The sequence below is a fragment of the Rhinoderma darwinii genome, chromosome 11, assembly GCF_050947455.1.
Source record: "Rhinoderma darwinii isolate aRhiDar2 chromosome 11, aRhiDar2.hap1, whole genome shotgun sequence".
In the NCBI taxonomy this organism is placed as follows: Eukaryota; Metazoa; Chordata; class Amphibia; order Anura; family Rhinodermatidae; genus Rhinoderma; species Rhinoderma darwinii.
The window spans coordinates 2,773,933-2,786,874 of NC_134697.1; the positions used below are offsets into that span (position 1 = coordinate 2,773,933).

Consider the following 12,942-nt stretch of genomic DNA (forward strand, 5'->3'; position numbering starts at 1 on the left):
TTTCGGGGGTAAATGTTCTGATAATTCAGTTTATATCATTTTGGATTCTAATATTGCAGCCGCTTCCTCCATAAATCCATCGTTGTCTTTTGTCGCCGCGATTAGATGAGATATTTATTATCCGAGGCCGCGGCGAGAATAAAAAAAAAAAAGATGTCCTTAATAAGTCGGAGTCTTCGGGTGATTTCTGCGCCGGTCGTCCCGGAAGGGGCATTAATTTATGGCGGAGTATGAAGGCAGAGCGGTGGCGGCGTCCCTCATCCCGGGTGACTGAGGCGTGGAGGGAATCGGCTGCGGTTTTGCATATGGTGAATATTGATGCGCGGTCGTGAATTGTGATGTCCGGGCAGAGGGGCCGCTGTTACGCGGATTCTGGGAACACATTGGGTTTTATGGGCTCAGGCCGCGCTGCTCTCACACATTATAAAGAATATTTATGGCGGAAGCCACGGGGGAGGGGTGCGGGACCGGTGCCAGGGAAGACGGTGCCAATCCAGGGACATTTCTTATAAAATCTGCTGATTCTGAGCTGAAAATACATTTCTACAAATACCGAAAAAACGGAAACAAGTGACGACACGTCTCCGCTCAGGGCTCAAGCAGCGGGCGACCTGCAGATTATCGGAATCAGTCTGTCAGCAGTCCAGGACAGTAACTTATCTGATCAGACCGAAAATTCTGCTGAATTTATAGGAAAATTCCCCTTTAACATCAACGCCAAAGTCGTCCCCATTACTTTCAGCCATTTCTTACATCTGTTCCTGGGAAAGCTGGGTGACATCCCATATAGCGCTCGGCACCCAACTAATCCAGACACTTGAGTGACAAATCAGCCTAGCAATGCATCATGGGGAACAGAGAAGCATCACTAGACATATTTGCCATTCAGGAATCTGGAAAAGCTGGGTGACAACCATTGTAATAGAGGCCATTATAGACTGTCACTTGTAATAGATATAAGTGAGAAATGACGGCACAGACTTGACACTTCTGCCGTTTCTTATGAACTATAGGTGACAACCAAGATGGCCGCCACTAAAGCTCCGACTGTAATGGTCACCCAGCTTTCCACTAAATGCAATGATGCTTCACCCCTCTCATATCACTTCATGAATAAGCATGTATGCCCATCAGGAGTCTGGAAAAGCTGAGTGACAACCCTTGTGACCGCTGTTTCGGTGGGCACCTTTCTTGTCACCCAGCTTTCCCGGAAACAGATAAAGTTGTTGCAGAAGCGGCGGCGCGGTCGCGAGCCGGGAATCCGCTCAGGTCTCCGGGGCTCGGGTGGTGCTGCCGAGCTGAACAAGTCACTGCTGAGGAGGCAGAAACGCGATGGGATAGGGCTGGCGCCGATCCATCCGATGCCGAGACCATAAATAAACTCAGCAAACGCGCAGGACGCACGAGCGACGCAGCCGCCAAAACAGACGTACGAGGCGTAAACTGAAGAGAAGGGCCCCAAATATCCCCCGCCGGTTATAATACCGGTGTGAAGTACGACGGGGTGCTGCCCCCTATAGTTACGCCTCCGCCTTACAGTGAATGATCCTTGTATAAAGTTCTGCAACTTACTAAGAGACTTTGTGTTTCAATTCCTCACAATTGTCAAGATCTCTGCTTGCTTTTAGAAACATTCAGAGGTTGAATGAGGTTGTATCTATTCTAGAATGTCCAACACCTTGAACTTCAGACTGATACATGTTATCTGCACTGATACATTGTAACAAACTATTAGAACAGGAGAGATTTGTGCTGCTGCTGTGTTTTTATCATAGAGGATTGTCTAGACTGGATACAATTGTAACAAACTCTCAGCTGTGTGTGCAAAACAAGGTCAAAATTAGTTTGCAGTCTCATGATGTAAACCAGAAATGTCCCCATACACTGACAGAAAGCAGAGATATTTAATGAAAAATTATTGCTGAAACGGGATCTAGTCCTGCTCACACAGCTGTAGACTTGCTACAACGTGTCTGCGTAGAAAATGGACAGCAGCAGCAGCACAAATATCGTACTTCTTGTGTCTGATACATTGTAGCAAACGCTCATCTGTGTGTGCAGGACTAACTCCAGGTTTCAGGCTCTGGATGTACACAATCAATGTTTCCATTCACTAACAGACAGTAGAGATCTTGCAAATTGTAATGAATTGAAGCACAAACTCTGTTAGAAAGTTGCAGAACTCTATTACACAACGACGCGGCGTGACTTACACTTTGGCGCAGAGTTTGGACCCACGGTCGGGTTACGCCGGCTTCATACACATTTATGGGCAGCGCTGGCACTGACCTGGATCTTGATTGGCCACGAGAAGTTGCTGACGTAGACATAGAACGTGATGTTGGGGTTACTCCGGAAATTAAACTTCTCGCAGGAGAAACTGTCCCGATATTCCTTGATGTGAGACTTGGCCACCAGCGCCACTTCTTCTCCGGAGATGGTGCCAGCTGCAAGAAACACAGGACACGTGAGAATAACGCACTCTCCTCCGTCACTGACCCCAAGAGCTAGCAATCAGACATCCTCTATACAAGTACACCAGCCCCACCCCCGCACAACATCAGGTCCACGGATTCTGGCCTCTCGCTTGCGTCTGATGTCGGCGGTAAAACGGTCAAAGATTTATTATCGATCCACGAGGCGTTATAAATAATTCTGTCCCCAAATCAATAACCGATAACGACCACGTCAGCGTGAAAAGGGTTAAGAGAAACAATGCAGAGATGACTCCTGACCCCCAGAGCTTACAATCTAGTCCGCGTAGGCTGTGGGCAGCTCTCTGATTATTATGTGACGAGGACTGGGCGTACTTTGTCGCGGCTCGTGATTATTCCCCGTGGACCTTACACCTTCATACGCAGCGAATGTTGACAATTACAGGCTGAGCGGAGATTATTACAGGTTTTCTGCTGACGGACAATGAACATTTTATATTTTTGTCTGTGAGGTCGTTGTGGGCGGAGCCATCGTGCAATCAGGAGCGTCCTGCCAGCGCGCGTGCCGCCGTGCCACATTTGACAGCAATCACAGGGTCAGGAGCGTCACTGGGAACATCAGAATGGGAAGCGTGAACGAAATACAGATGTAATCACAGCGCGGTCGTATCGGGGACGAGACGGCGGCACGGCCGGAGAGGGGAACGTCTTTCTTTATCATTGTCCTAATCACCGAATCATGAAAAATTCTGCAACTTTCTAACAGATTCCTCACCATTTTCAAGATCTCTGATTTATCTCAGTGAATTGTAGCAAATTCCCAGCTGTGAGAAGTATTAGGTTAGGATATGTTACCATTCACTGACAGCAAGCAGAAATCTCAAAAACTGAAAGACAATGTAATCTGCTGTATAACTAAATATTCTGCAGGTTTTTATTATAATTGACACAACACTGGACACCGGCCCTTTAACGTGGTCAGGCCGCGCTGTATTTCTGATTGATCTGTAACTCCACATATACTCTAGAACGTTCATTACAACACTTCATATGGATGGGAATATTCCAGCAGTAAATTATGTCTTATGCTCCAGTCACATACAGAGCAGCATTAATAATCCTGCTGTTTTCTGATCACTAGAGAGAAATGTCATATCAGGGAAAGTTACAGCAATGCGGTTAGGTCATGTGACTGACAGATGAATGTAGGTAAACCAATAAATACCTGTATCCCAGGGCAACCAGCAGAAGCTGTGGGTGCAGCTTTGGATGTGACTGGAGTATATGAAGTGTGACTGCCCTTTCCACATGATTGTTAGATTACTCCATGTTAGTCCGTTATAAGACGATCTTAGACATTCTCATCAACTGCGCGGTATATTCCACCTTAACACAGACTCCCATCATGTTCCGTCCACCTTAACACAGACTCCCATCATGTTCCGTCCACCTTAACACAGACTCCCATCATGTTCCGTCCACCTTAACACAGACTCTCATCATGTTCCGTCCACCTTAACACAGACTCCCATCATGTTCCGTCCACCTTAACACAGACTCCCATCATGTTCTGTCCACCTTAACACAGACTCCCATCATGTTCCGACCACCTTAACACAGACTCCCATCATGTTCTGTCCACCTTAACACAGACTCCCATCATGTTCCGTCCACCTTAACACAGACTCCCATCATGTTCTGTCCACCTTAACACAGACTCCCATCATGTTCTGTCCACCTTAACACAGACTCCCATCATGTTCTGTCCACCTTAACACAGACTCCCATCATGTTCCGTCCACCTTAACACAGACTCCCATCATGTTCCGTCCACCTTAACACAGACTGCTATCATGTTGCGTCCACCTTAACACAGACTCCCATCATGTTCCGTCCACCTTAACACAGACTCCCATCATGTTCCGTCCACCTTAACACAGACTCCCATCATGTTCTGTCCACCTTAACACAGACTGCTATCATGTTCCGTCCACCTTAACACAGACTCCCATCATGTTCCGTCCACCATAACACAGACTCCCATCATGTTCTGTCCACCTTAACACAGACTCCCATCATGTTCTGTCCACCTTAACACAGACTCCCATCATGTTCTGTCCACCTTAACACAGACTCCCATCATGTTCCGTCCACCTTAACACAGACTCCTATCATGTTCCGTCCACCTTAACACAGACTCCCATCATGTTCCATCCACCTTAACACAGACTCCCATCATGTTCCGTCCACCTTAACACAGACTCTCATCATGTTCTGTCCACCTTAACACAGACTCCTATCATGTTCCGTCCACCTTAACACAGACTCCCATCATGTTCCGTCCACCTTAACACAGACTCCCATCATGTTCCGTCCACCTTAATAGACTCCTATCATGTTCTGTCCACCTTAACACAGACTCCCATCATGTTCTGTCCACCTTAACACAGACTCCCATCATGTTCCGTCCACTTTAACACAGACTCCCATCATGTTCCGTCCACCTTAACACCGACTCCCATCATGTTCCGTCCACCTTAACACAGACTCCCATCATGTTCCGTCCACCTTAACACAGACTCCAATCATGTTCCGTCCACCATAACACAGACTCCCATCATGTTCCGTCCACCTTAACACAGACTCCCATCATGTTCCGTCCACCATAACACAGACTCCTATCATGTTCCGTCCACCTTAACACAGACTCCCATCATGTTCTGTCCACCTTAACACAGACTCCCATCATGTTCTGTCCACCTTAACACAGACTCCCATCATGTTCTGTACACCTTAACACAGACTCCCATCATGTTCCGTCCACATTAACACCGACTCCCATCATGTTCCGTCCACCTTAACACAGACTCCCATCATGTTCTGTACACCTTAACACCGACTCCCATCATGTTCCGTCCACCTTAACACAGACTCCTATCATGTTCCGTCCACCTTAACACAGACTCCCATCATGTTCCGTCCACCTTAACACAGACTCCTATCATGTTCCGTCCACCTTAACACAGACTCCCATCATGTTCCGTCCACCTTAACACAGACTCCCATCATGTTCCGTCCACCTTAACAGACTCCTATCATGTTCCGTCCACCTTAACACAGACTCCCATCATGTTCCGTCCACCTTAACACAGACTCCCATCATGTTCCGTCCACCTTAATAGACTCCTATCATGTTCCGTCCACCTTAACACAGACTCCCATCATGTTCCGTCCACCTTAACACAGACTCCCATCATGTTCCGTCCACCTTAACACAGACTCCCATCATGTTCCGTCCACCATAACACAGACTCCCATCATGTTCTGTCCACCTTAACACAGACTCCCATCATGTTCCGTCCACCTTAACACAGACTCCCATCATGTTCCGTCCACCTTAATAGACTCCTATCATGTTCCGTCCACCTTAACACAGACTCCCATCATGTTCCGTCCACCATAACACAGACTCCAATCATGTTCCGTCCACCATAACACAGACTCCCATCATGTTCCGTCCACCTTAACACAGACTCCCATCATGTTCCGTCCACCATAACACAGACTCCCATCATGTTCCGTCCACCTTAACACAGACTCTCATCATGTTCCGTCCACCTTAACACAGACTCCCATCATGTTCCGTCCACCTTAACACAGACTCCCATCATGTTCCGTCCACCTTAACACAGACTCCCATCATGTTCTGTCCACCTTAACACAGACTCCCATCATGTTCCGTCCACCTTAACACAGACTCCTATCATGTTCCGTCCACCTTAACACAGACTCCTATCATGTTCCGTCCACCTTAACACAGACTCCAATCATGTTCCGTCCACCTTAACACAGACTCCCATCATGTTCCGTCCACCTTAATAGACTCCTATCATGTTCCGTCCACCTTAACACAGACTCCCATCATGTTCTGTCCACCTTAACACAGACTCCCATCATGTTCTGTCCACCTTAACACAGACTCCCATCATGTTCCGTCCACCTTAACACAGACTCCCATCATGTTCCGTCCACCATAACACAGACTCCAATCATGTTCCGTCCACCATAACACAGACTCCCATCATGTTCTGTCCACCTTAACACAGACTCCCATCATGTTCCGTCCACCATAACACAGACTCCCATCATGTTCCGTCCACCTTAACACAGACTCCCATCATGTTCTGTCCACCTTAACACAGACTCCCATCATGTTCCGTCCACCTTAACACAGACTCCCATCATGTTCTGTACACCTTAACACAGACTCCCATCATGTTCCGTCCACCTTAACACAGACTCCCATCATGTTCCGTCCACCTTAATAGACTCCCATCATGTTCTGTCCACCTTAACACAGACTCCCATCATGTTCTGTCCACCTTAACACAGACTCCCATCATGTTCTGTCCACCTTAACACAGACTGCTATCATGTTCCGTCCACCTTAACACAGACTCCCATCATGTTCCGTCCACCTTAACACAGACTCCCATCATGTTCCGTCCACCTTAATAGACTCCTATCATGTTCCGTCCACCTTAACACAGACTCCCATCATGTTCCGTCCACCATAACACAGACTCCCATCATGTTCTGTCCACCTTAACACAGACTCCCATCATGTTCTGTCCACCTTAACACAGACTCCCATCATGTTCTGTCCACCTTAACACAGACTCCCATCATGTTCCGTCCACCTTAACACAGACTCCTATCATGTTCCGTCCACCTTAACACAGACTCCCATCATGTTCCGTCCACCTTAACACAGACTCCCATCATGTTCCGTCCACCTTAACACAGACTCTCATCATGTTCTGTCCACCTTAACACAGACTCCTATCATGTTCCGTCCACCTTAACACAGACTCCCATCATGTTCCGTCCACCTTAACACAGACTCCCATCATGTTCCGTCCACCTTAACACAGACTCCCATCATGTTCCGTCCACCTTAACACAGACTCCCATCATGTTCCGTCCACCTTAACACAGACTCCCATCATGTTCCGTCCACCTTAACACAGACTCCCATCATGTTCCGTCCACCTTAATAGACTCCTATCATGTTCCGTCCACCTTAACACAGACTCCCATCATGTTCTGTCCACCTTAACACAGACTCCCATCATGTTCTGTCCACCTTAACACAGACTCCCATCATGTTCCGTCCACCATAACACAGACTCCCATCATGTTCTGTCCACCTTAACACAGACTCCCATCATGTTCCGTCCACCATAACACAGACTCCCATCATGTTCCGTCCACCATAACACAGACTCCCATCATGTTCTGTCCACCTTAACACAGACTCCCATCATGTTCCGTCCACCTTAACACAGACTCCCATCATGTTCCGTCCACCATAACACAGACTCCAATCATGTTCCGTCCACCATAACACAGACTCCCATCATGTTCTGTCCACCTTAACACAGACTCCAATCATGTTCCGTCCACCTTAACACAGACTCCCATCATGTTCCGTCCACCTTAATAGACTCCTATCATGTTCCGTCCACCTTAACACAGACTCCCATCATGTTCTGTCCACCTTAACACAGACTCCCATCATGTTCCGTCCACCTTAACACAGACTCCCATCATGTTCCGTCCACCATAACACAGACTCCCATCATGTTCCGTCCACCTTAACACAGACTCTCATCATGTTCCGTCCACCTTAACACAGACTCCCATCATGTTCCGTCCACCTTAACACAGACTCCCATCATGTTCCGTCCACCTTAACACAGACTCCCATCATGTTCTGTCCACCTTAACACAGACTCCCATCATGTTCTGTCCACCTTAACACAGACTCCTATCATGTTCCGTCCACCTTAACACAGACTCCTATCATGTTCCGTCCACCTTAACACAGACTCCAATCATGTTCCGTCCACCTTAACACAGACTCCCATCATGTTCCGTCCACCTTAATAGACTCCTATCATGTTCCGTCCACCTTAACACAGACTCCCATCATGTTCTGTCCACCTTAACACAGACTCCCATCATGTTCTGTCCACCTTAACACAGACTCCCATCATGTTCCGTCCACCTTAACACAGACTCCCATCATGTTCCGTCCACCATAACACAGACTCCCATCATGTTCCGTCCACCATAACACAGACTCCCATCATGTTCCGTCCACCATAACACAGACTCCCATCATGTTCTGTCCACCTTAACACAGACTCCCATCATGTTCCGTCCACCATAACACAGACTCCCATCATGTTCCGTCCACCTTAACACAGACTCCCATCATGTTCTGTCCACCTTAACACAGACTCCCATCATGTTCCGTCCACCTTAACACAGACTCCCATCATGTTCTGTACACCTTAACACAGACTCCCATCATGTTCCGTCCACCTTAACACAGACTCCCATCATGTTCCGTCCACCTTAATAGACTCCCATCATGTTCTGTCCACCTTAACACAGACTCCCATCATGTTCTGTCCACCTTAACACAGACTCCCATCATGTTCTGTCCACCTTAACACAGACTGCTATCATGTTCCGTCCACCTTAACACAGACTCCCATCATGTTCCGTCCACCTTAACACAGACTCCCATCATGTTCCGTCCACCTTAATAGACTCCTATCATGTTCCGTCCACCTTAACACAGACTCCCATCATGTTCCGTCCACCATAACACAGACTCCCATCATGTTCTGTCCACCTTAACACAGACTCCCATCATGTTCTGTCCACCTTAACACAGACTCCCATCATGTTCTGTCCACCTTAACACAGACTCCCATCATGTTCCGTCCACCTTAACACAGACTCCTATCATGTTCCGTCCACCTTAACACAGACTCCCATCATGTTCCGTCCACCTTAACACAGACTCCCATCATGTTCCGTCCACCTTAACACAGACTCTCATCATGTTCTGTCCACCTTAACACAGACTCCCATCATGTTCCGTCCACCTTAACACAGACTCCCATCATGTTCCGTCCACCTTAACACAGACTCCCATCATGTTCCGTCCACCTTAACAGACTCCCATCATGTTCCGTCCACCTTAACACAGACTCCCATCATGTTCCGTCCACCTTAACACAGACTCCCATCATGTTCCGTCCACCTTAATAGACTCCCATCATGTTCCGTCCACCTTAACACAGACTCCCATCATGTTCTGTCCACCTTAACACAGACTCCCATCATGTTCTGTCCACCTTAACACAGACTCCCATCATGTTCCGTCCACCATAACACAGACTCCCATCATGTTCTGTCCACCTTAACACAGACTCCCATCATGTTCCGTCCACCATAACACAGACTCCCATCATGTTCCGTCCACCATAACACAGACTCCCATCATGTTCTGTCCACCTTAACACAGACTCCCATCATGTTCCGTCCACCTTAACACAGACTCCCATCATGTTCCGTCCACCATAACACAGACTCCAATCATGTTCCGTCCACCATAACACAGACTCCCATCATGTTCTGTCCACCTTAACACAGACTCCCATCATGTTCCGTCCACCATAACACAGACTCCCATCATGTTCCGTCCACCTTAACACAGACTCCCATCATGTTCCGTCCACCTTAACACAGACTCCCATCATGTTCTGTCCACCTTAACACAGACTCCCATCATGTTCCGTCCACCTTAACACAGACTCCCATCATGTTCCGTCCACCATAACACAGACTCCAATCATGTTCCGTCCACCATAACACAGACTCCCATCATGTTCCGTCCACCATAACACAGACTCCCATCATGTTCCGTCCACCTTAACACAGACTCCCATCATGTTCTGTCCACCTTAACACAGACTCCCATCATGTTCCGTCCACCTTAACACAGACTCCCATCATGTTCCGTCCACCTTAACACCGACTCCCATCATGTTCCGTACACCTTAACACAGACTCCCATCATGTTCCGTCCACCTTAACACAGACTCCCATCATGTTCCGTCCACCTTAACACAGACTCCCATCATGTTCCGTCCACCTTAACACAGACTCCCATCATGTTCCGTCCACCTTAACACAGACTCCCATCATGTTCCGTCCACCTTAACACCGACTCCCATCATGTTCCGTACACCTTAACACAGACTCCTATCATGTTCCGTCCACCTTAACACAGACTCCCATCATGTTCCGTCCACCTTAACACAGACTCCCATCATGTTCCGTCCACCTTAACACAGACTCCCATCATGTTCCGTCCACCTTAACACAGACTCCCATCATGTTCTGTCCACCTTAACACAGACTCCCATCATGTTCTGTCCACCTTAATTCCCAATCTAGTGCGCGGATCAGACACAGGCGCCGGGCGGGTAAATGTCACCGTGTTCTTATATACGGGTTTGTTGGGAGTCGTCTTCCCGCTTGCGCTGATTCTCTCCGCCCGGCTTTATCTATCCAGGAATCTTTATTGACACAATGTGTACATTTCAGCGGAGTCCGCGCAGGTCGAGGGTGCGAAACGCGGCGTTTACTGTGAAGTTCATCCCTTAATAGACTCCGCCGTACGTTTCCTCACACGCAGCACATTTCTCTATTCACCAGGAATCTCCCAGGACGCGGCACCTGCTCCGGACAGAAAATACGGCGCATCATACGCACTCCGACCGCACTGTGTGAACAGACCCCAGTCCAGGGCCCTAATCATCGTATAATGAAACGTTCTGCAACTTTCTAATAGACTTTTCAAGATCTCTGTTTGCGGTCAGTAAAAAAGGGAACATTCATTGGTTATATCCAAAGGCTGAAAACCGGTCCTGACCTAGTCCTGCTCACACAGTATCAGTGTTACATTGTATCCAGTATAAACAATGTTCCACCTGTCCTGACAGTTTGTTACAATGTATCAGTGCACGTAAAACACATCAGTCTGGAGTCCAGCTCACAGGGGATCGTCTAGACTGGGCACAATTGTAGAAAACCGTCAACTGTGTGAGCAGGACTGGGTCAGGATGGGTTTTCAGTTTCTTCATCTAAGCAAGTTCACATTCACTGACAGCAAGCAGAAATCTTGAAAATAGTGACAGAATGAGACACAAAGGGGGAAATTCTTTACTTTTCTATGCTAGTTTTCTGGTGCTCAAAAGTTGCAAATGGAACAAGTCACAATTTACATTAAAAAACTTTAACTTCTCCGAAGTTTCCGACGCTAACGGCGAGTTTATAAAAGTGGGTGGAGCTTACTGGAAGGGGCTGACAAATGTAGCATTATTTTTGCTAGAAACTGGCATAAATTATGGTGCAAATCGAGACCAGCTGGCATAGATTTCACTTTCTGGCGCAGGAAACAGCAGCGATGCGCGTCTCTCAATACATTAGAGGCATTTTACTCCGGCGCTGTTTAAACGCAGTCTCCATAAATCGTTATTGCTCCAATGCACCTGAAATGTAAACGAAGGCAACTTTGCAAATGGACTTGATTTACAATGTTCTGTCGTTTTGCGTCTACAGCTCCTCTGCAGAACTATGGGTCTCCATGGTAACAACAGACTACAAACAAACCCTGTGTAGTCTGATCCTGCGGTCATACTCCTCCCTAGCTGTCCTCTACATACATTTGGCAGATCAGAAGAAGTAGGGGAGAGATGGAAGGAGGGATGACTGCAGGACCCGACTACTCAGGTTTTGTTTGTTGTCTGTTACCATGGAGACACTTAGGTCTGCATAGGAGCTGTATACACAAAACAATAGGAGATTTTTATCTGAGGCCATTTTTCTTTTTAGAGGCATCGGAGCAAAGAAATACAAATGCTCCAAAAGTGGAGATGTCCTTTAATCATTTCCTTCTCTTTACACTGGATTATAATTGGAGCCGGGCCACATCTGTTACCGCCCCCGCGGAGCAGACGCACGTACAAGCCGCTCCGCAAAAACGGTGTTTATTTGCTTTAAAACCACGTGCAGTTTCTGCGCGGCTATTCGCCGTTACATGTGGGTGTGGCCTAATTTGCGTTCTGCTGCTGCTTCTTGTGTTTTGCGAGCTCAGGAACCATGTAGGAAAACTATGCACGGTTTTATAGCGAATCACTGCGTTTTTTGCCCGTGCGGCTTGTACGTTTGGTTAGACCCCATTAACACGATAGTGTTTTTTACTGTCCGCACATACGGATCCGTAGTCATCCGCAAGTCATTCGCATATCTGTCACGCTGTCCACAAATACTGTCCGTAGTGCATCCGTATTTACGGATCCGCAAAAAAAACAAAAACGGGAGGCTACAAATGATGTCCCCATCATGTCCCAACCCCTTGAATAGGTCCCAAGATGGTTCATGCGCCATTTGCTTGGGGAAACCGCTGCCGTCGCTTCCGCAATTACGGACATCTACATATCCGTAGCCGCCTGCAATGTTGCACGCGTCCGTAGACTTCTATGCGGAGTCTGTGCTGCAATTGCGGACAAGAATAGGACATTAATATATATTTTGCGGATAACTTCTACGGTCCAGTACACATCCGTGGTCTCTAAAGATG

At 47.5% G+C, this 12,942-nt stretch overlaps 1 protein-coding gene across 1 annotated transcript in view; it reads right to left on the reverse strand.

Moving 5' to 3' along the window:
- Nucleotides 1-12,942, reverse strand: part of ATRNL1 (attractin like 1) — a gene marked incomplete at its 5' end in the record, with an annotated part of 491,004 nt that overhangs the window by 306,462 nt on the left and 171,600 nt on the right. Inside the window, one exon of the mRNA XM_075842684.1 lies at nucleotides 2,290-2,447. Within this exon, the coding sequence (XP_075698799.1) occupies nucleotides 2,290-2,447 (158 nt within the window). The remainder of the gene's footprint in view (nucleotides 1-2,289; nucleotides 2,448-12,942) is intronic.